The sequence below is a fragment of the Pristiophorus japonicus genome, chromosome 19, assembly GCF_044704955.1.
Source record: "Pristiophorus japonicus isolate sPriJap1 chromosome 19, sPriJap1.hap1, whole genome shotgun sequence".
Lineage (NCBI taxonomy): Eukaryota > Metazoa > Chordata > Chondrichthyes > Pristiophoridae > Pristiophorus > Pristiophorus japonicus.
In genome coordinates this window covers 26,893,695-26,918,324 of record NC_091995.1, presented here as the reverse complement: position 1 = coordinate 26,918,324, position 24,630 = coordinate 26,893,695, and the positions used below count along the sequence as shown (strand labels likewise).

General features: G+C 46.9%; 1 protein-coding gene across 8 annotated transcripts in view; it reads left to right on the top strand.

Annotated features, from left to right (window-relative positions):
- LOC139230396 (cell adhesion molecule CEACAM1-like) overlaps nucleotides 1–18,791 on the top strand; it is a 75,217-nt gene extending 56,426 nt beyond the window's left edge. For 3 of the 8 annotated variants that reach the window (XM_070862238.1, XM_070862230.1, XM_070862236.1), the window contains 2 exons: nucleotides 10,233–10,285; nucleotides 17,818–18,791. In XM_070862238.1, coding sequence (XP_070718339.1) covers nucleotides 10,233–10,285; nucleotides 17,818–17,874 — 110 coding nt within the window. In that variant the 3' untranslated portion in view covers nucleotides 17,875–18,791. Of the gene's footprint in view, nucleotides 1–10,229; nucleotides 10,300–12,407; nucleotides 12,589–17,817 lie in introns of those variants that run through there. The other 5 variants (XM_070862237.1, XM_070862234.1, XM_070862232.1 and 2 more) reach the window with 4 other exon arrangements.
- The last annotated feature ends 5,839 nt before the right edge of the window (nucleotides 18,792–24,630 follow it).

Genomic DNA, 24,630 nt, shown 5'->3' with positions numbered 1-24,630 from the left:
CTCCCCTAGTTGGCAATTGGGGAGGGGCCTTGCTCCCTCTGCTCAGTTGTCTCAATTGTTTTTTTAAAAATTAATTTGGGAGAAAGGGGTCTCAGAGAGAGAGGGGAGAAACAGAGTAACAGAGAAAGAGAGAGGGGGGTGGGAAGGGGGGGGGTAACTGCGAGGGCAGGTCTCCCCTCGCAGCTGTGGGTGGGTGCAATCCCCAGATGGCAAAACACAAATAGTCTTTGGGGTGGTCTTCAGGTGAGGGGAGAAGATGTCTTCACCTGGGGCAGCTAGAGCCAACCAGTCACACAATCCTAACGATGTTAAAATGGGTATTTAAAGAAAAGAAATCTTCAGCCTGGTAGCTCCAGCTATCCCAGGCTAGGTAATTTGGGGGGGGGGTTCAGTTGTGTGTGGGGCCTAGTTGTAAGCAAGGCCCCCACACACACTTTCCACACACACACACCCCCCGCGATGTTCCGGCCCTCAGTGGTCTTCTTTCCTCCCCCCACCGATACAACAAAGTCTTTTTGGGAAATGCACCCACACCCACCTGTAGAATGGTAGAGTCTCCCTCCTTCCACACTGGATGTTGTTGTTGGTCTTTCCCCCTCTCTCCAACTCTTTGTAGAAATGGTAAAAAGTTGTAAGTTTTCTGCTTTTTCCTCCTCTCCCTCTGGGTGAAAGTTGGTGGTGAAGCCCCTTCCTTCCTTCTCTTCCTGGGCTGGTCTCAGGGCTCACTCCAGGCAGGAGCAAAAGTTGGTAGCTGCTCCTCTCTCAGCAGCAGGGCTCCAATTGAATAGGCCACGCCTCCAGTGCTCCACAATTGGTCCTTGTGCATGAAACTCTTTTAGATTACATTAAATCGTGCCACCCGACCTGGGTGACATCAAAGTCCACCAACGGTAAACCTCCTGCACCTGGTATTCCAAGGTAGTCTCCCATCCAAGTACTAACCAGGGCTGACTCTGCTTAGCTTCCAAGATCAGATGAGATTGAGCGTTTTTTTTTCAGGAATCCCAAAAAGTTAGTTTGCAGGTGCAGCAGGTAATCAGGAAGGCAAATTAAATGTTGGCCTTCATTGCGAGAAGGATGGAGTACAAAAGCAGAGAGGTCCTTCTGCAACTGTATAGGGTATTGGTGAGGCCGCACCTGGAGTACTGCGTGCAGTTTTGGTCCCCTTACTTAAGGAAGGATATACTGGCTTTGGAGGGGTACAGAGACGATTCACTTGGTTGATTCCGGAGATGACGGGGTTACCTTATGATGATAGATTGAGTAAACTGGGTCTTTACTCATTGGAGTTCAGTAGGATGAGGGGTGATCTTATAGAAAAATTTCAAATAATGAAAGGGATAGACAAGATCGAGGCAGAGAGGTTGTTTCCACTGGTCGAGGAGACTAGAACTCGGGGTCACAGCCTCAAAATACGGGGGAGCCAATTTAAAACCGAGTTGAGAAGGAATTTCTTCTCCCAGAGGGTTGTAAATCTGTGGAATTCTCTGCCCAAGGAAGCAGTTGAGGCTAGCTCATTGAATGTATTCAAGTCACAGATAGATAGATTTAATAAGGGAATTAAGGGTTATGGGGAGCGGGCGGGTAAGTGGAGCTGAGTCCACGGCCAGATCAGCCATGATCTTGTTGAATGGCGGAGCAGGCTCGAGGGGCTAGATGGCCTACTCCTGTTCCTAATTCTTATGTTCTTATGTTCTTATTCTTGCAGGAGTGCGGCTTGCTGCACTCCAGCAGTTACCGGCAGTGGTCGCAATGGTGGTCCCATGGACCACCCGTTTGGTCAGGAGGCAACGATCGCCGTTCCTCCGGCCTGAGCATTCTGCTGCGGGGAGGCCACTTCACCATCACCGAAGTTAAGGAGGTGTTGGGCGGCCGCCTCCTCGTAGCAGATGTATTGTATAAAAATGTTCCTCTAAGGCTAATTAACGTGTATGCCTCGCCTCTCAGAAGCGAGCGGCTGGCCTTACTCCAGCAGTTCCCACTGCTGCTGGCGACATCCAGACCGGTCGTTCTGGGCGGTGATTTCAACTGCATCATCGATGCGGCTGGACAATCCAGCAGAGCCGACAGCAAACTGGACACCTCGTCCAAACTCCTGATGGACGTGGTAAAAGATGCCAAGCTGTGCGATGTCTTCAGCAACCCTGCAGATGGAGCACCGCGCAGATACACCTGGTCGAAGCCAGACGGGTCTGTCCGTTCCAGAATAGACTTCCTGTTTATGTCCCACATGCTCAAGGTCAGATCCACCGATGTCACGCCGGTGTTCTTCTCTGACCACTGCCTCCTACTGGCCGACTGCCTCCCACAGGAAGACCAGAAAGTGGGCAGTGGGATATGGAAGCTCAACGTGAAACTGTTGACCCCAGAAAACGTTGAGGAACTCAAGAGGGATTACAAAGGTTGGAGAACCGTAAAACCCCTCTGTGATTCCCCGATGCACTGGTGGGAAACAATCAAGACAAACATCAAGAGGTTCTTCATCCTCAAAGGTGTTCAGGAGGCGAGAGGGAGACAGAGGGAATTGTCCCAACTCCAGAAGAGTATGCAAAACCTGCTCCTGCTGCAGTCGATGGGGGTCGATGTCACGGAGGAACTCCAAGAGGTGATGTGCCAGCAAGCCTCGCTCTTTGCCTCAGAGTCCTCCAAAATCATCTTCCGCTCCAGAGTCCGCTCCGTCGAGCAGGATGAGACGTGTTCGCGTTTATTCTTCCAAAAGGTACACAGTGGAGCTCCGTGATCAGCAGCCTAAAGGAAGAAGATGGTTCTGTGACGTCTTCACAGCCCAACATGCTGAGGATCAGCAAATCCTTCTATGCCGGGCTGTACGACGCCAAGCCCACAGACCGCGCGGCCTCCCTGTCTTTTCTGTCGTCTATCTCAGAGGTCTTAGACGACAGCGAATGGGAGAGTCTGGACCACCCGCTAACTCTGGACGAGCTGACAAAGGCCGTCCGGTCCCTTGCGACGAGTAAAACTCCCGGAAGCGACGGCTTACCGGTCGAGTTGTATTCGGCTCTGTGGGACTGGATGGGCCCAGACCTGCTGGAAGTGTACGGGGGTATGCTTCTGGCCGGCAGTATGTCAGAATCAATGAGGAAAGGCATCATCACCCTCATCTACAAGCAGAAGGGGGATAGGGAGGAAATCAAAAACTGGCGGCCCATCTTGCTGCTCAATGTGGACTACAAGATCCTGTCGAAGGTCATCGCAAACAGGGTCAAGTCTGCTCGTGAGCTGGTGATTCACCCGGACCAGACCTGCACTGTCCCCAGCAGGAAGATCTCTGATAGCCTCGCGCTACTCAGGGATACGATCGCCTACGTGCGGGACAGGAGGGCGGACACCTGTTTAATCAGCCTGGACCAGGAGAAGGCCTTTGACAGGATATCGCACGCGTACCTGATGGACATGCTCTCCAAGATGGGGTTTAGGGAGGGTATCCGCAATTGGATCCAACTGCTCTACACAGACATCAGTAGCACAGTTCTAATCAACGGGTGGGAAACTGAAAGCTTTCCGATCAGGTATGGAGTCAGGCAAGGCTGTCCCCTCTACTCTGTCTTGTTTGTGTGCTGTATCAAACCCTTTGCCGAGTCCATCAGGAAGGATGCGAGCATTAGAGGGGTGACGATCCCAGGCAGCGGAGGCACTCACGTCAAGATCTCCCTGTACATGGACGACATCACCGTCTTTTGCTCGGATCCGCAGTCAGTCCACAGATTGCTCACAATCTGCGACCAGTTTGAACTGGCCTCGGAAGCGAAGGTCAATCACAGCAAAAGCGAGGACATGTTCTTTGGCAGCTGGGCCGACCGATCCTTTTTTCCCTTCAACGTTAAGCCAGATTACCTGAAGGTGTTGGGAATATGGTTCGGAGCAGATGGGGCGTACGCCAAAAACTGGGAAGAGCGTACTGCCAAAGTGAAACAAAAACTGGGATGGTGGAAGCTGCGCTCCCTCTCCATTGCAGGAAGGAACCTGGTCACCAGGAGTGAGGCGCTCTCGGTGTTGTTGTGCGTGGCACAGATCTGGCCCATCTCACGCTCCTGTGCTGTGGCAGTCACTCAGGCCATCTTCCACTTTGAAGGTCCAAAATGGACCGTGTCCGCAGAGACACGATGTACAAATCTCTGGACAGTGGAGGAAAGGATGTTCCGAACGTGGCCCTCATCCTGATGGCCACCTTTGTGTGTGGCTGCATCAAGCTGTGCACCGACTCCCGGTACGCAGACACCAAATGTCACTACGTGCTGAGGTTCTACCTGTCCCCGATGTTGCGAAGGATGGGCCTGGCCACGCTGCCGTGAAACGGTCCCACCAGTTGCACCATGCCTTTCCACCTGTCCTTCGTGGAAAAGTTTTTCAGAAAAAAACCCTTTAATCACATGGCCATAGAGCAGTGGTCGACACGTAAGGTCCTGGACGCCCTACGAAAGAAGGAAAGGGTGGACCCTGTCGGGTGGTTCCCCGGGCAGACTGTCAAACTTGTCTGGCAGAACGTCTCATCGCCAGAGCTTTCACACAAGCACCAAGACGTAGCTTGGTTGGCGGTGAGGAGGGCCCTACCCGTCAGAGCGTTCATGCACAGCCGAGGTTTCAGAGACATGGCACTCTGCCCCCGAGTTGGCTGTGGTATGGACGGGACAGTCATCCATCTCCTTTGGGACTGCCCCTTTGCAAGGCAGGTCTGGATGGAGATGGAGTGGTTGCTGTCGAGGTTCATCCCTAGCTGCTCCGTAACACAGGACTCTGTGCTCTACGGGCTGTTCCCAGGGACACACACCGAGGCAGTCATCATCTGCTGCTGGAGGGCCATCAACTCGGTGAAAGATGCACTTTGGTCTTGCCGAAACTTGCTGGTCTTCCAGAGCAAGGAGATATCCACATCTGCGTGTTGCAGGCTGGCACAATCCAAGATCCAGGAATTCGTGTTGAGGGACACACTAAAAATTGGTGCAGTCGCCTCAAAGGCACGGTGGGGAAGAGCCACAGTTTAAAGCCCTTCCACCACGATAAACCCAGGGGCTGGAATCAGTATAAAACTCCCCTCGGGCTGTCCTTGGAAACGATTTGTATACATAGGTTTTTTCAGATCATGGTGCTCTATGTAGTGCCATGTATAATGCAAGTTCTGTTTGGTAATGTATGTTGCAAAGAAATTTAACTGTACCCTCACCCATTTCATGTACCGTATAATGCCACTAGTAAACTAATTTGATGACTGTATTACAATGTATCCTGGATTGTACTGAAAAGTACCTCGAAATGTAAAGCAAGCAAATGAATTGAACAGAACTGCCGTCAGCATCCAAATGTATTGTATGGAATTGATGGCTGCATCCAAATGCACTGAACTTTCTTCCAATGTATTGTGCAAATTTTTATATGAATAAAATATATTTTGAAATTAAAAAAAACACGGACTGCAGCGGTTCAAGAAGGCTCACCACACACCTTCTCAGAGGGCAATTAGGGATGGGCAATAAATGCCAGCCTTCCACTCGATGCCCACACCCACTGAGCCAGGGCTGACACCTTAGTGGAGGTGGAGGTCCTGGAGTTGGATACAGGAGCACTCCCCTGGTCTTGTTCAAAATAATGTTGTGGGATCTTTTGCATCTACCAACTCACTGTGCAATATTCATTTAAATGTAAAATATTAAAAGATGTTCCCTTCTAATAGAGGTTAATCAAAGACAAACCATTTTTTTTTTAGGTCATCACTGAAATCTCAGATCTCAATGATACCTCTGACAGTGAAGCACTCCCTCAGTACTGCACTGCGAGTGTCAGCCCAGGTTACGTGCTCAAGTCTCGGAGGTGGGATTGAACCCACAACCTTCTGACTCAGAGGCGAGAGTGAGATTCCTGACTCAAAGCTATGGAGTCACTGAAAGGCAGGCGTCCCTTCTGCAAACGATGCTGAACTGACATTAACTATAGATACTTTGATGAGTCAAGTGGTTAAAAAGCAGAAACGAGGGACTTTAAATATGAGCTGTAAAATTCTGCTCTGAAAGGAGGCAGCCTTGCTACGTTGCGAGATTTCCGCTAGAAATATGCCCCAGTCCAATCTAAAAATTCAAGAATGGACGATAAGTCCTGGGTCACGATTTCCCCATATACCCGGGCAGTGGGTAAGGACAACTATTGTCAGTGCGATATTCATCAATGCAGCCCATACAAGGAAAACAAATTCGTCCTCTTATAGGTTTTTATTACTGTTCCCATTAGCAGAAGGGCCGAGAAGCAGAGGACACAGAAGAACCAAAGACGACGTGAGAAAAACCTTTTTTTACGCAGTGAGTGGTCAGGATCTGGAATACGCTGCCTGAAGGGGTGGTGGAGGCAGATTCAATCGTGGCTTTCAAAAGGGAATTGGATAAGTACCTGAAGGAAAAAAAATGCAAGGCTACGGGGTAAGGGTGGGGGAGTGGGACAAGGTGAGGTGCTCTTGCAGAGAGCCAGCACTAGCTCGACAGGCCAAATGGTCTCCTTTTGTGCTGTAACTATTCTATGATTCATTCTATGAAATCAGCTGCGTAATTTTGCATGTTTACCTTATCTGTCACGTTTATTACTTTATCGAGTCCCCTTTAGGAAAGATGGTGCCTCTCTCCACACAGCTCACTCCTTTTTCAGTGAGGTTTGTGGTTAATCACAATGACACTGCCATCTATGTGTAATGATACTAAGCTACCCACTTCCCCACCCCACACATTGACACATATTGATATAATCATACACACACAACAATAGGTTTACAGTAAACCTGCCTGGCCAGCCAGTGGAGAGGTAACACAAAAATCAAATAATTTTCACAGGAACTTAATAAAATCTTATGGGGGCAGACTTTGTTTTGCATTGGGAAACATGGAAACGCTGGTTACAAAATCAAGCACAAGATGGTCACCATTTCCCATCCAGTCCAGCTCGTACACCCAACACCGAAGAGGAAAACCTGACTTATATTATACAGAGCGCTCAGTTTAAGCCCCACTTCAGCATATAATCCAGGCTGACACGACTGCAGTACTGAGAGAGTGCAGCATTGTCAGAGGTGCTGACCATCGAATGTAACATTACGCCGAGGTCTCAATTGCCCAGTGAGGTGGACGTAAAAGATCCCGTGACAATCAAAAGAAAAGCAGGGAGGTTCTCCTCATGTCCTGGTCAATCGACACTACAAAAAGATCGATTAACTAGTCATTCACCTCATTTGCTGTTTGTGGGCTCTTGCTGTGCACAAATTTTAGATGCTGCGCTTCCTTACAAGAAACATAAGTACTTCACAGGCTTGTGAAGCGCTTTGGAATGTCCTGTATAAATGCAGGTTCTTTATTTCTGTCTCTATTGTTGGTAGTAACAATTATTGTGAAGATTGTTGGGAACTGTGTCTTGGTGGTTGACATTACAGGGCGATTGGTTTGATTACAGCGTTCACATTTAATTAATAGGCTGTAAATTGGTACCTTCCACGGTATTGGCGCATTCTCTGCTGCTGGCCAAAGAGGACAGCTGATCCAGTTCTGTCTTCACTAAGGAAGACACGAATAACCTCCCGAAAATACTAGGGGACCGAGGGTCTAGCGAGAAGGAGAAACTGAGGGAAATCCTTATTAGTCAGGAAATGGTGTTCGGGAAATTGATGGGATTGAAAGCCGATAAATCCCCAGGGCCTGATAGTCTGCATCCCAGAGTACTTAGGAAGTGGCCCTAGAAATAGTAGATGCATTTTCCAACATTCCATGGACAGAGGGGGGCAATAGAGCTGTATATCCAAGTTTGGTGACAACACGAAGTTAGGTGGCACTGCAAATAGTGTAGATGAGAGCCACGACTCGCAAAAGGACTTTGATCGATAAAGTGAGTGGGAAAAACGGTCATAGCTGGAGTTCAATGTGGGGAAAACCAAATGCTCACCTACATTGGAACTAAAAAAGATAGATCGATGTGTTTTGTAAATGGTTAGATTATATAAACTGTGAGAAGCTGAGAGATTTAGGGCTCCAAGTACAGAAATTGCTAAAAGCTAGTGGACCAGTACAAAGATTAATTAAACAGGCTAATGGAATGTTGGCCCTTATCCCAAGAGGGCTGGAATACAGAGGGGTGGAAGTTACGTTACAGCGGTACAGAGCTCTGGTTAGAATCCATCTGGGTACTCTGTTCAGTTCTGGGCTCCACGCCTCAGGACGGATATATCGGCCTTGGAGGAGGTGTAGTACAGATTCACCAAAATGATACCAGGGCTAAAAGGGTTAAGTTATGAGAACTGGTTGCAAAGAGTATTCCCTTGAATATAGAAGATTAAGGGGTTATCTAAATGAGGCATTTAAAATTATTAAAATGATTTGATTGAGTAGGTAGAGAGAAACAATTTGGTGTGGCTGAACTGTCCAGAACAAGGGGCATAATCTTAAAATCAGCGGTGATAGCAGACAGTAAAAAACAAAAAATGCTGGAAATACTCATGAGGTCAGGCAGCACTTGTGGAGCGAGAGACAGAGTTAACATTTCAGGTCAATGCTCCGGTTAAACTCTTGTCTCCTTGTGTGGTGAGCATTCGGTGATCCATTTAAACTCTGTCCTTGTGTGACACGGTTAAACTGCCCAGTAAGGACCCTGTAAAAAAACATGTTGGAGTTCTGAAAACCTCTCCCAATTTCAGTGCAGACATCTACATCCCCTGAATGAATTTTTTAAAAGGCCTGAGATGGAGGATATTGATGGGGGCACAAAATTTAAAAATTGTCATCCCTGTTTTCAAGTCGCTCCTCCCTATCTCTGTAACTTCCACCAGCCCTAAAACCCTCCAAGATATCTGTGCTCCTCCAATTCTAGCCTCTTGCGCATATCCTACTTGAGCTGCCTAGACCCTATGCTCTGGAATTCCATCCCTAAGCCTCTCCATCTCTACCTCTCCTTCCTCATTTAAACCACTGCTTAAAACCTATCTTTTTGGCCAAGCTTTTGGTCACCTGTCCTAATATTTCCTTATGTGGCTGGGTATCAAATTTTATCTGATGATGCTCCTACAAAGACCCTTGGGACATTTTACTACATTAAAGTCGTTTTATAAATTCCAATAGTTGTTGTATTTGTTTCTGTGCTGTTGTTGTTTCTGTTTTGTTGTTGTTACTGTGTTGTAATTTTCAATGATGTGCAATTAAATGAGCGCATCAAACTTACATGCACTCTCTGTGTCCACTTCTTTCTTGCACCAAAATAGAAGTAGTCATTTGAAAAGGTCTTATTTCAAAAATGTTTGTCTTTAGAAAGACAGGCTTGTGCCTTTCACGACCTCAGGATGTCCCAAAGCACTTTACAGTCAATGAAGTACTTTTGATGTGTAGTCACAGTTGTAATGTAGGACACCACGCAGCAACCAATTTGCACACAGCCAGCTCCCACAAACAGCAATGTGATAATGAACAGATAATCAGTTTTGGTGATGTTGGTTGCTGGATAAATATTGGCCAGGACACCGGGGATAACTTCTCTGCTCTTCCACCTGAGAGAGCACCATCCAGGACAAAGCAGCCTGCTTGATTGGCACCACATCCACCACCTTAAACATTCACTCCTTCCATCACCGACATACCGTGGCTGCAGTGTGTACCATCTACAAGGTGCACTGCAGCAACTTGCCAAGGTTTCTTCAGCAATACCTCCCAAACCCATGATCTCTACCACCTAGAAGGACCAGGGCAGCAGGGACATGCGAAAAACACCAGCTCCACGTTCCCCTCCAAGTCACACACCATCCTGACTTGGAAAGATATTGCTGTTCCTCCATCAAAATCCTGGAACTCCCTCCCTAAATGCACTGTTGGAGAAACTTCACCACAAGGATGGCTGTGGTTCAAGAATGTGGCTCAATAATTGCGACATCCAAGGAAAGAAAAACAGATTATCTGGTCATTATCACATTGTTGTTTGTGGGAGATTGCTGTGCGCAAATTGGTTGCTGCGTTTGCTATATTAAAACCATGACTGCAATTCAAAGGTACTTTGTTGGCTGCAAAGTGTTTTAGGACATCCTGAGGTCATGAAAGGTGGTATATAAATGCAAGTTCTTTCTTACTTCCTTTGACATGGTGTATATCAATGAGAAATGGAGGGGGAGCGAGTCTCCCATTATAAATCAGATTGAAATTACTACGAAGAAGATTATGAAAAAAAAAGCAAATTTGAAGTCCATATTTCATCCTTTTGTTTGCTAGCAGCAAGAAAACCGGTCTCGCGTCTTGAGGGAAAGAGAACCAAGCAGGTCTACGAGGTGAATGAAGAATGGCAAGTAACTGTTAACTCTTTCAGTGCTGGCTCAACATGCCTCATTCAGCATGTCTACAGCTATGAAATAGTCCATTGTTAATAGACTGAGATCTGGGTGGTGTCGTGAGTTAGTGCACCTTTCATCTTCTCAGGACCAGGGTTTGAATCCAACCCACTGAAGGAAGAAGCCGGGGTCTTCCACTGTTGGCTGTATATAGGATATTGGCTTATATCCCTTTCACCATTAGGTGGAGGTATTATAGGATATTGTCATACATTCTTCAGATCTCATATAGTTTTGAGGACTAGGAAACTCTGACACATTGGCCGGAATTTTGCTTACCTGGGCAGGTCTGGTACAGGAGGTGGTCATGGCGAGTCACGACCTCGCTGCTGGCTCCATCCCGCTGCTGAAAACAACTTTCCCTTCATAGAGCTGATTAAACCCGCCCTGCGCGTTACCCGATTCAATTAGATGGTGCGGGTCTGGTGCCATCATCCATGGCAGGTTATCATCCGGGATTCTTAAAGTGGCCATGTCAGTGTGACATAGTGCTGTCAGTGCACTACAGCTTTGGAGTACTGCAAACACTGACAATGACTGCACAGAGGCAGAGGGCTGCACCCAGGTTCACCAATGACTCCCTCCATATGCTTATGGAGGAATCTGAGCATGCAGGGAGATCCTCTTTCCTTCCAATGGGCAGAAGAGACATCCCCAGGACACCAAAACAGGCTGCAAAGGAGGTCACCAGTAAGGATGTGGTCAGGAGGACCTGGGTGCAGTGCCGCAAACATAGATCAGAAAACGCGAGTACAAAGCCACACTCACCTTCAACCTGCTGTGCCTCTCATCTTATCCCCATCACTCTGCCTTCCCAAGCCGGCTCCTGCACATCCTTACTCACATAAACGTACCTTGCACGTCCACCCATCTCTCTCTATCTACATTATCACATCCCCATCTGACTAACCACCCCTCACACTCACCCTCATCCTAGTGCAATCATACCAACCAGCAACACACAAGGAGGCCACTTGGCTTTGGCACCCGACTCCATCATAGTCACCCTCTAAAGATCTGACCCATCCATTCCTTGCACCCTGTCCATAACTCTCACTTAACCTTCTCTTCTCTTTCTCAGCAGGAAAGAGAACCCAAAATAAGAGGGAGAGAACCGGTGTCCATAACTCTCACTTAACCTTTTCTCTTTCTCAGCAGGAAAGAGAACCCAAAATAAGAGGGAGAGAACCGGTGTCCATAACTCTCACTTAACCTTTTCTCTTTCTCAGCAGGAAAGAGAGCCCAAAATAAGAGGGAGAGAACCGGTGGTGGCCCTCCATCATTTGCAAACCTTACAACAGCAGAGGAGGCTTACTTAGAAATATCTGGAGTCGCCGAGCAGCTGGAGATGGGGACATCTCAGCAACCTGGTGACAGAATTACATATCATGCAGCTACATGGCATACATCAGTCACTCATATGGGCACTGATGTCAGCAGTCACTGAATGGTCATGTTCATAATGGTATCTGTACCCATTCTTCGTATGACATATTTAACTCACCTTTTTACTTTCCCACAGGTCCATCAAGATCGCCCCCCACGTCTCTGTCCAGCACTGACAGGGTTTGTGAGCACAGTGTCTGCAAATGGTCGGAGGATGGAGGAACCCATCTCCAACATGAGCACCACCATGCCACAGGAGATGGTGACTGTAGGCTCCTCCATGGATAGGATGGGCACCTACATGGAGCAGCTAAAGTGCCACTCAAAGCAGCACATGGTCTCTGGAGGATAGATGGCTATGTATGGAGAATAGATGGAGCGGCTTATAGACCTCTCTAGGAGGTATGTCAGCATAAATGTGGGTCTTCATGGCCCCACTGATATGCAGCAAGGTGCTTTCCAGCTCATTGGCAGCAGGGAAGTGAGCAGGCTCCCTCTACCTCTGCTGAAGCCACAGGACTAACACCTTGTAGAAGCACGCGGAAGAGAAAGATGACACTAAGTAGATTCACAAAGGTAGCCACTAAGGTTTTTTATCCAATGACTATGTAAAGTTCCGTTAATGTGCTGTCAAGCATAATAATCTTTATTTTCAACACTTTCTGGTCTTGGACAGATTCATGTGCACCTTTGTAAGTGGACTAGTGAGTTGCTGTGAATGGTGAGACATAACGGTACCTCCAGCAATGGTGGTGAGTATGAAAGGAATACAGAGAAGCTTTATGGTGTTGCTGTGGGGTGGTGCCAACCTGGTGCATCATGGGCAGACATAAGGATGTACAGCATCAAGTGAAGTAATTCTGGCCATGATGAGGCCATCCCTGGCCTCCTAGGCAGCAATGTGCTCAGGTGCTGATGTCCTGTAACCTGTGTAGCATCAGGTGGTTGCAGAGAAGGTTGGTGGTGGTGGTGGTGGTGGTGTTGCTGTTGGTGTGCTTGGTGCTTCTGGTATTTGGGCTCTTAACCGACCCATGGCCACGTCTTTTAGCTGGTCATGTCCCTTATAGAAAGGGTCAATTTCGGCCCCAAAGAATGATAGAAATTTACAGCACGGAAGGAGTCCATCGTGCTGGCCAACAAAGAGCTACCCAGCCTAATCCCACTTTCCAGCTCTTGGTCCGTAGCCCTGCAGGTTACGGCACTTCAAGTGTACATCCAAGTACTTTTTAAATGTGGTCCAGGTTTTTGCCTCTACCACCCTCTCAGGCAGTGACTTCCAGACCCCCACCACCCTCTGGGTGAAAACATTTCCCCCAAATCCCCGCTAAACCTCCTACCAATTACTTTAAATCTATGCCTCCTGGTTACTCACCCCTCTACGAAGGGAAATAGGTCCGTTCTATCTACTCTATCTAGGTCCCTCATAATTTTATACACCACAGTATGGTCTCCCCTCAGCCTCCTTTGTTCCAAAGAAAACAAACCCAGTCTATTCAATCTTTCCTCATAGCTAAAATTCTCCAGTCCAGGCAACATTTTCGTAAATCTCCTCTGTACCCTCTCTAGTGCAATCACATCTTTTCTGTAATGTGGTGACAGAACTGCACACAGCACTCCAGCTGTGGCCTAACTAGTCTTTTATACTGTTCAAGCATAACCCCCTGCTCTTGTATTCTATGCCTCAACTCTCAACTAATAAAGGTGAATATTTATTAAGGCAATGATATAATGGGACAAATTTTCCTGGAGCGGGTCATCTCGTGGCGTGCATCATTCGTTAGACTTTTCCCCCTGACCCTACAGCTTCAATATAATTTGTGCCGTACCTCGCTGGAAGTGTGAGCCGAAAACAGTGCGGCGAGGGAAATGGGCACCTGGCATTTAAGTGAACAATAGGACCAAGAGTCTACGGGCTAGATTTTCCATTATTTTTGCATGAATAACGCCCACTTAACGTCCATTTTACCGTTGAAATGAGGTATAACGTCCAGATATCACTCATTTAGCCACAAAATAGAAACTGACGCCCATTGTTCGGACACTTATCACCGAGCGTTACTTTTGCCATGTCCGTAATGCTGGGAATAAATAATACCGCCCACCCACCTATTTTGGGCAGAATCATCAGAGTGGGCGAAACCAATGCCCATAATATCGCCCAGTGTTACTTTCTGCACGGAATTAACGCCGAGATTCAATAATACCGACCGCCCACTTTTTTTTGTCGTAAAGATCACATTTGCTGAAACTAACACCCACAAGATCGCCCAGCATCACTTTCACCACCTCACACACATCTCGCCCACAATATCGCTCACCGAAAAAACTGCTCTGAAAAAGGGGAACTGTTCTGAACGAATCACAGCGATGTGGGCATCATTTTTCAAATCGCAGGTCGCTTCATTGAAAAGACTGCTTCAACTTCGGGGGCGTTTGGATTGACTCTGGAGTTCTTCTCAGGTGAAGTGACCATCTCAACAGACATCTTTTCAGACTCTGGACGATTGGGTTTTACTGTAGGTGTCTTTTAGTGTGGAAATTATTGCTTCTGATCAACGCTTTTATACTTTCATTGGAATGGGGACAGCCATTTCTCAGCCTGCATCGATTAATACGCAGATGCTGCAGAGTGCAAATGGTGCAACGTCTAGTGCACATCATTATGTGACCAATCTAAAATGTATCAGACTGAGGAGGAGGTCCAGACTATACACATCCCGCACTTACAGGGAGAAGAGGTATTACCTTGACGTGTCCGAGCACACCTGCCTTCGGAGACTGCGCTTCCACAAGGTGGGAAGATCAATGATAAATGCGAGCTCATCAGGCCAGATATGCAGCCTGCCATCAGGACATCACTGTCGGTCGAGGTCAAGGTCACCGCGGCACTGTCTTTCTACGTGTCCGGTTACCTTTCGGGCCTCTGCGGTCGAGATTTCCCCTCTGTCTCACCATGCCACACATCGCTGCATTCGACAGGTCACGGAGGCCCTGTACGCGCGTAGGATGGATTTTATCAGATTCCCCATGAACACGGAGGCTCAGATTGACAGGGCTGGAGATTCTACCATATTGCTAAGTTCCCCAGGGTGCAGGGAGCAATACAGAAAAGGATTTCACTCCCTGAAGGTCCAACTAGTTGTCGACCACAACCAGATAATAATGGCAGTGAATGCCAAATATCCGGGCAGCTTCAATAAGGCTCACATCCTGCGTGAGAGCGCTGTCTCTGACATGTTTAAGAGTCAGCCACAAGGACAATGCTGGATGCTTGGTGAAAACTGATATGGCCTATCCACCTGGCTGATGACCCCACTGTGTGACACCCACACCGAGGCCGAGAAGCGATACAACCACAGCCACAGAGACACACGCAATGTGGTCCAGAAAGCAATTACTGTGCTTAAGCAGTGCTTTAGATGTCTGGAGCACTCAGGAGGGGAGCTACAATACAACCCTGAGCAAGTAGCTAAATTTGTGGTTGTGTGCTCTATGCTGCACAACCTGGTTATCAGGAGGGGACAAGAATTACCAGAAGGGACTGATGCTCCATGCCAGGAGAGAGAGGAAGAGGAGGACGAGGGGCTGGACTTGGGCCAAGAATTGTTTAAATTAGGTCCCACGCCGCTACTGGTCAGATCTGCTCAGCACTAGCAGACCTGACAATGGGAAAAGTAAGTCATCATAGGCAGTCCCTCGGAATCGAGGAAGACTTGCTTCAACTCTTAGCATGAGTTCTTAGATGGCTGTACAGTCCAATATGAGAACCACAGGTGGGACAGACAGTGGTTGAGGAGAAGGGTGGGCAGGGAGCCTGGTTTGCTCCTTCCGCTGCCTACGCTTGATTTCTGCATGCTCTCAGCGATGATACACGAGGAGCTCAGCGTCCTCCCGAATGCACTTTCTCCACTTAGGGCAGTCTTTGATCTGGGATTCCCAGGTGTCAGTGGGGATGTTGCACTTTATCAGGGAGGCTTTGAGGGTGTCCTTGTAACGTTCCCTCTGCCCGCCTTTGGCTCGTTTGCCATGGATGAGTTCCGAGTAGAGCGCTTGCTTTGGGAGTCTTGTGTCTGTCATGCGAACTATGTGGCTTGCCCAGCAGAGCTGATCAAGTGTGGTCAGTGCTTCAATGCTGGGGATGTTGGCCTGGACGAGGACGCTAATGTTTGTGCGTCTGTCCTCCCAGGGGATTTGTAGGGTCTTGCGGAGACATCGCTGGTGGTATTTCTCCAGTGACTTGAGGTGTCTACTGTACATGGTCCACGTCTCTAAGCCATACAGGAGGGTGGGTATTACTACAGCCCTGTAGACCATGAGCTTGGTGAAAGTGTGGAGGGACTGGTCTTCAAACACTCTTTCCTCAGGCGGCCGAAGGCTGCACTGGCGCACTGGAGGTGGTGTTGGATCTCGTCGTCATTGCCTGCTCTTGTTGATAGGAGGCTCCCAAGATAAGGGAAGTGGTCCACAATTCCAGGGCCGCGCGATGGATCTTGATGTCTGGGGGTCAGTGCTGTGCAGTGAGGACAGGCTGGTGGAGGACCTTTGTCTTACTGATGTTTAGCGTAAGGCCCATGCTTTCATATGCCTCGGTCAATACGTCGACTAGGTTCAGCCTCTATGTGTGCACAGACGCAGGCGTCGTCCGCGTACTGTAGCTCGACGACAGAGGTTAGGGTGGTCTTGGACCTGGCTTGGAGACGGCGAAGGTTGAACAGCTTCCCACTGGTTCTGTAGTTTAGTTCCACTCCAGCGGGGAGCTTGTCAACTGTGAGGTGGAGCATGGCAGCGAGAAAGATTGAGAAGAGGGTTGGGGCGATGACACAGCCCTGCTTGACCCTGGTCCGGACGTGAATTGGGTCTGTGATAGATCCATTGGTAAGGATCACGGCCTGCTTGTCGTCGTGGAGCAGGCGGAGGATGGTAACGTACTTTTGGGGACATCCGAAACGGAGGAGGACGCTCCATAGACCCTCGCGGTTGACAGTGTCAAAGGCCTTTGCAAGGTCAAAGAAGGCCATGTAGCTGTAGCTGCTGTGCTGCAAAAATCATGTCCGTTGTACCCCGGAGGGGACGGAATCCGCACTGCAACTCCGGGAGGAGCTCCTTGGCCACGGGGAGAAGATGATTGAGGAGGATTCTAGTGACGACTTTCCCAGTGGCTGATAACAGGGAGATTCCTCTGTACTTGTTGCAGTCGGACTTGTCCCCTTTTATAAAGATGGTTATGATCACTGGATCTCTAAGATCTCCTGGCATGCTCTCCTCCCTTCAGCTGAGAGAGATGAGGTTGTGAATTCACGCTGCTGGTCAGGTCTGCTCAGCGCTAGCAGACCCGACAATGGGAAAAGTAAGTGTGCGCGATTTGAGAGTGGGTTCCTGACCCACTGCCAATCAAATCAAATTTCACTGTCGACCTGCCACCGACCTTGTCCCCTGAGCACTGGCAAAATTCCGGCCAAAGAGAGGGTAAAAAGATGGGGTTACGAGAGAAAGAAGAGACAGAGAGGAAAAGTATGAACATTTTTTTTTACACTTATAAAGTCGCTAAGAAGAAGTTAAAACATGCAGGATTGAGACGGAATGGATTATATTGTTCTCTTTCTGGGCCAGACAGGTGTTGTGACATTGCATTAACCATTGATCACAGTTGTTTAAAAAAAAGTAACTGGTTGAGAATCACAGTGGATGGGGGAAATCACCCGCTGTGCAAGTGGAAGTAAAAGAAATTGTCATTGAAATGATTTCAACTGGATAAATCTCAATTTATCACAAGTAAAAACATACAGTTGCTACAACCGGGTAGGTATGTGCTGAGGCAGTGGGTTTGTTCACTGACACAGTGCCCCAGGAATACGGCTCCTGCCCGTGAATACTGAACTCCCAGCCACTCTCTGGGGAAGGAACAGAGCCCCTTCTCCCAGAGGGAGGGGTCACTGGGAGATCAGACTCACCCATCCCCCGAACCCTAAATAATTGTCATGCTGCAACCACTACCTGGTCACGGAGCCTTGGGAACTAAGCCGGATATCTAAAGCTGGATAACTGGGGAATATAGTAACTCACGGAATGCTATTTTTCACCAACAGACTGCCGAAATGTCCAGAGTATTGGGTCATGACTATCGGATGTGTCGGGAAAACTAAACGGCATTCCCTTCAGCTTGGCACGCTTGGGTGGAAGATAGAATCTGCACCTTCCCCATTGTTGTTCAGTGCCCTGCAACATAACATTGTATATTGTATGGTTTTATTTTGGTGGCAGAAGTTTCTGTTACTTTGTTGTAGTAAAATGTGTGTTTAATCCTTTAGCATTGGTGTCTTGTGCATCATTCTGATGTTCACCGGAGATGTGCCTTTATGGGGGCACCAAGCGTGTGTCCAGTATTAGCTCCATCCCTCAGTTTCCTCTGTTGTAGGAGGTAGGCACCTTTAGAATATACCAGAATACTAGGCATTAGGCACCTGCTAGATATATCTAAACGCATATAAGTTTAAAGTGGACACACACATAAAATGGCTGCCCAGGCATGATGGGAAATAAGGTAGTCAAGCTGTGAACTGTTGAACGTTCAATGACCAAGCAATAACCCTGTGAGGCCCACTGTAGGAATGCCTGGGATGCGGGAAGACAGAGATAAGAAGGAAACCATCTCCTGTGAACAAGGTCATAAACCAATTAATTCCCCAGGAAGAAAGATAAGAGGAAAACCATCTCCTGTAAACAAGGTTATAAACCAATTATTTCTCCCAGATGAAAGAACTAGGGAGAGAACCTATAAAGTCATTGATCAGCCCAAGCTGACAATAACCGAACATATGGTTCCCTGGATACTAGGGGAATTCTATTGGGTTAAAAGAACCTATATGTAATCTATAATCGTTGTGATTGGCTTGTGTCCAGCCGTGATGGGCTGTGTAGCTGTAATAAACTGTTTTGTAACTGTTGTGAAACATATAAAGGTGCATGTAACCCTTTGTGCGGTGGAGAGAAACCTGGATACGGTCCTGAGTTTTTCCTCCCCGCTGAGCGTAATAAAAGCCGCATCAGCATTGGAACCGACTCTGAGTGTTGAGTGATTCTTCTGAGAAAACACTAACGATAACAATGGCGTAGTCGACGGGATTTCCCGGAGTCACTGGACGCCCTTGGAAAAAACCCGGGTGAGTATAAAAAACAATTTTTAAATATAAAGGGTGCGGAAGGTGGAAGCTGGTTGATCGACATGAGGAGACGGTCTAATATCTCAAACGCCTAGCCTGAGCCTGAATTAAAAGGACTTTTGTCCCACGTGACGGCCAGGAACCAAGTAGGCGTAGGGAACACATTTAGACCGTGGGATCGTGATACCGAGAGACATCTTCCGGACCCAGTAGTGTAATTTGAAATACCCCAGGGTAGAACCAAGCGGTGTACAGCGGCTAACGGAATCCAAACCTGTGAACAGGGTCGGACCAACGGGCTGAGCGGTGGTAGGTAGTCATTAAGGATACGTAGAGCACTGCGGGAATTGCTTAAACGCGTTTTTAAGAATTGTATAAGTTTGTGTAACAGCAGAACTTGTGACCTGACAGTAGCTAAGAGACAGTTTACTACAAGTCGCGCTAGAAAGAAAGCGGACCTCTGAGAGTAGATTCCTAACGGTACTAGTCCTACCCAGGAATGGCCATGAAAACAAGTAAACTCGAGTGGGGACCAGAAGGGTCGCTTACCCGCCACCTGGCGGAAAAACAAAAGAAGCTAATTGAAAAAATGATTAAAGCAGGGTGGAATCCTCAGGAACTAGTTATGTGAGGAATTATTTAGATAAAACTACGAATTCCCTGAAAGGTCATGGATCCAAAAATAGAGCCGTTGTAAATGTCTGATCGTTGAGTGAGAAGTGTCTGTGTGATTTTTGACTGCAGAATGAATTTTTTTATGTTTTCATGTTCCGAAAGCCTGGTTGGAAGAGGAATGCAAGTGTCTGTTTATTTTAGAAACAGAGTGAAAGTCTTTTTTTAACCCTTTGTAATGTTGTCCTGTATGTGGGAAGTTTTAAGACATTTAAGTTAGAAACGCAGGTGTGGATTTATTCGGATGATAAGTTACGGAGCTAGGAAAATAAACAAATAAAGGATAGGTTTGTTGAGCAAAAGATTTATTTGACACGCTCACTTACTTGCCGAAAGAAAACATGCAATGATTGATTGGGTTGAAAGACATAAATTTAGTCTCGGAATGAGATAAAGAATGCTTTAAAAAAAAGAGCTTCTAAAAAAAAAAAGTTTTAAATAAAGATTGAAATTACAAAGTTTGAATTGGGATTTTGAGATATTCAGAGAAAGCACAGGAAATACTGAGGTGGATTTAAAAAAAAAAGAAAAAGCTTAAATTAAATCTGATCAGGTCAAACTCCTGGGCAAGTGGCGAGCTATCTGCGAAGGTGTAAAAGGAACTTTTGGAAAATGTTAAAAGACAGCAAGCTTTAGTAACGACTTTGAAACTGGAGCATTTTGAGATAACGAAAGGCAGCCCTCAAACTCTCAAAGCTGGACTCCATTCCAGTTATGAAAAAAAAGAAAAAGATAAAGACGCCACTTTGAAAGTAAACAAATGATTTTAAATTAACAACTTTATGGAGTTACGAACCCTCCGTGTAAAATACAAAACCTAATTTGAAGAAAGAAAAAAAAGATGTAACGGACTAAATGGAAAAAGACATAACTTACTAAATACTAGTTGATGTTTGCTGTGAAAAAGATATTGGTTTAATTAGAAGGAAAAAAAAATTGGAATAAGTAAAAAACACTCTACATGGATTCGAATTTTAAATTATGAAAAAGTTTCAATGCAGTTTGAAAAGATTTCCAAAATGGACAGTGTTTATCAAAAATGTCTCGAACAGTCTAAACAAGCAGGAGGGTTTTGAAGATAACGAGGAGAAAGAGAGAAATAAAAAAAAACAGAATTGAATTTCAGTAAACAAAATTGCTATTGTATGTGTGGTCTTGTTTTAAAACAATTAAAAAAAAAATTCTTTGGCAAGTACTTGAATTAGAAGTTAAGAAAACATTGAAGTTTACTCTAATGATTTATGCTGTTTTTAACGGATTCCTAATTTCGAAGCACAAAGACTTTTTTTTTTCAGATGATTACGTGAAGTCACGTAATGACATCAGGTCTTCTTACAAACCTGGAAAGGAGTTAACCCTTTCCATTGACAGCCGTTTTATACTGAACATTATTAATTTGGATTTCTTAATAGGAAAAAAAAAGACTCACCTAACAGAGGAAACAAAAATAAAAACAGAACTAGCTTATGTAATAATACTTGCCTGATACAATAAAGAAATAGATATTCAATAAAACAAATTGAAGAGTTAAAAGCTAAGATAAACAGGCTGGAAGAGATAACGGGACTAGACGGATAGTGCAGTGCGCAGCCATAGCACCATCACCTCTGGCAATAGAGCCAATGTACCCCACGGTGGGTAGGTGTAGTCCACAAACCCAACCTAACGGTAAAGCAGACAGCGATGTTTGGAGGAATAGCTTTGGCCTTGGTCATAGGAGTTTGGGTAATATTTAAGTGGGTAAAGACACGGGCGCACGCCCTACAGATTCAGCTCGAAATGGTTCGATTATAACCTTGTGCTTCTGATTTTGCAGGGTGACAGGGACACTCGTAGAGCAAAAAACTTAACCCCTGGTGACGACCAGGCCGTCTGTTTAAAATTACAGATAATACTTACCGGAATGGGAATACGAACGGTGCTACTCGTAATATGGATAGCCCTGTGACATGCACGTACCCTGGGCAACACCGACGGACAGCAGAGCACGCTGGAAATAAACAACTACCTGAACTATGGAGTCTTGTTTAATTTAACGGACGGAATGTGCATCCCAGCAGCCAAGGACTGGAGCAAGGACAGGACTTATTTTAATGCATGGTTACAAGTGAATCCTAATAAGAATCCTAATAAGAATAAGAGTATGTGTACAGTGCTCCACGGGTATAAGGAGCAGATGCATTAAACGGAGGGATGTCAAAGGGCCCGATGAATGTACTTTCGGCATAATTTGCGCGCCTCCGGGACAATCCCAGCAATCAGTCATCCGCAAGAAGGGAATGGGGCTGTGTGGGTATTACGAGGAGGCGGGGGCGGCTGCAATATCATTGTATGTCTGTTTCTCACCCGCTCCGACACCGCGCCCCATAAGAATCACTACATTGCCCGAGGAACTGCCTTGCCCCATAACTACGAAGGGACCAGAGAATGGGATTGTAATGTACAACGAGGGGGAACTGTTGTATGATAATGTTAAACATTAAATTGTGCCTGCTCTGATCAATATTTCAGGCATCCAGATGCCGGAATACTGTACAGAACAGTCAAGGAAGATGTACAATGTATTAAGTAAAGTTGTAATGCAGCAGGCTGCCGATGCAATGGGTGCCAGTAGGTTCCGGGGACAGGGGTTAGCCCCCAGGATGAAGAGGGAAATAGTTAATGATGTTGCTACCGTTTTCAATACAGGGACCTCCGTAGTGAACTCGATAGACATACAAGGATTAAATGAGAGGGTGGAACAGCTTAGAGGGGTGATGAAGGGATTATTGGAGAGGGTGGAGCAAAACCAGGAAGACCAAGCCAACCTACGAAAGGAGGGTGCCAAAATCCAGCTGGATGGCATCTCAGTCCTGGAAGCTCACGCCAGAACCATCAATCACCTCATTGATAGAGAACAGGAAGATACAGGGAAAGCAAAGACAGGGGCAACTCTGTCTCGCTTATGGTCTGTGGATGGTGGGACAGATCCGCCACAATCTCGACCAGATCCAACGCGGGGAAGTACCAGATTGGATAGACAGTTCACATTTAGCTCAGTTTGCTAACCAAAGGGGGACACTGGATAATTGTACTCTGAAGGGACTGACCAGAGTATACCCAGCAATTCCAGATTGCCAGATGGGTAGGACTACCGGGATAGGGATAGTCCTGATGATCCCTATAGCCACGCCGGACTCAGGGCCGTTCCCCCTATACCAACGAGAGAATATCGTAATAATACGGGAAAATGTCTCCATACGCTACGACCTGACCACCACCTCTGCCGTTCGTCGAAACAACATACTTACCGGGATTTCCCTAGCAGATTGCAAGCAAAAGGGGGAAATCACAGTATGCCCTCACCCGGTGGGCAGAGGGGAGCGAGACGAGTGCGGGTTTAACTGAACCGACGGGTGTGTACTAGAAATAGTGCCCGCACACATGCACTTCGCGAGGGCAGGCTACGGAGGGAAGGGAAGATACTGCGTCTCTACTACTGAGCGTTCATTCCAGTATAATGACCTGCAGTGCCCTATACCACAGCCAAAATTTTGCTTTACACCACTACGACCTGTCGCGATTGGGCAAGCGCATATCATCCAGGTTAGGCGCCGGAAGTCCGAAGTTATTGAGGTAACCGATCAGCTCCATGATCATTTACAGGCTTATGATGAACCAGATCAGGTCCTTATCCCACATCTAACCGAAGTATTACGAGAGTTGAGGCTCAGAGTGGGTCAATCCGTAAAGCTCTACCACCAACTACAAACTAAAATCAAAGCACTGGAAGAAGATACCGAGGTAGACTTACAAAGTCAGAGTTGGTGGAGAAAGGTGTGGGACTGGGGAATAAATGTGAACATCCACCCATGGATTCGAATAATTTCACATATACTGGTCGGGATACAATTGATCTTAGCAATAACATGGGGCGTAATGGCCTGCCAGGCATGCAGACACCACGCACAACGAAAACGGACAAATCACCGTTCCCCGGATACTAAACAAGCCTGTTTTATAAGGGGGCAGGAGGATTTGGCCTTTGTCAATTCGATTTAAGCAACCGGGACTCCTGAAACCGCGTGACTGGCCAGCACTTTGAGGCAGGGAGTACCGGGCCGTGCACAAAATCTAATAAAGGTCGAATGGTCGGTTAAAAGGGGACTAGGACTAGTCCCTTTACCGAAAGAGGGAGTTGTTGTAGGAGGTAGGCACCTTTAGAATATACCAGAATACTAGGCATTAGGCACCTGCTAGATATATCTAAATGCATATAAGTTTAAAGTGGACACACACATAAAATGGCTGCCCAGGCATGATGGGAAATCAGGTAGTCAAGCTGTGAACTGTTGAACGTTCAATGACCAAGCAATAACCCTGTGAGGCCCACTGTAGGAATGCCTGGGATGCGGGAAGACAGAGATAAGAAGGAAACCATCTCCTGTGAACAAGGTCATAAACCAATTAATTCCCCAGGAAGAAAGATAAGAGGGAAACCATCTCCTGTAAACAAGGTTAAAACCAATTATTTCTCCCAGATGAAAGAACTAGGGAGAGAACCTATAAAGTCATCGATCAGCCCAAGCTGACAATAACCGAACATATGGTTCCCTGGATACTAGGGGAATTCTATTGGGTTAAAAGAACCTATATGTAATCTATAATCGTTGTGATTGGCTTGTGTCCAGCTGTGATGGGCTGTGTAGCTGTAATAAACTGTTTTGTAACTGTTGTGAAACATATAAAGGTGCATGTAACCCTTTGTTCGGTGGAGAGAAACCTGGATACAGTCCTGAGTTTTTCCTCCCCGCTGAGCGTAATAAAAGCCGCATCAGCATTGGAACCTGAGTGTTGAGTGTTGAGTGATTCTTCTGAGAAAACACTAACGCTAACACCTCTCTTTAGAAGAATTGGTCCATTATGAGCTGGCGACATACAACTGCTGATCCGGCAGCATCTCCATGCTGCCTCCCCCATGGATGGTATGGCTATCCAATGGGGGCCTTGCCAGACTCTTCTTCATCATCCTCCTCCCCCTGAGGTGGGCCTGCAATCCCCACTGCAATGCCTGGCCTCTCATGATGG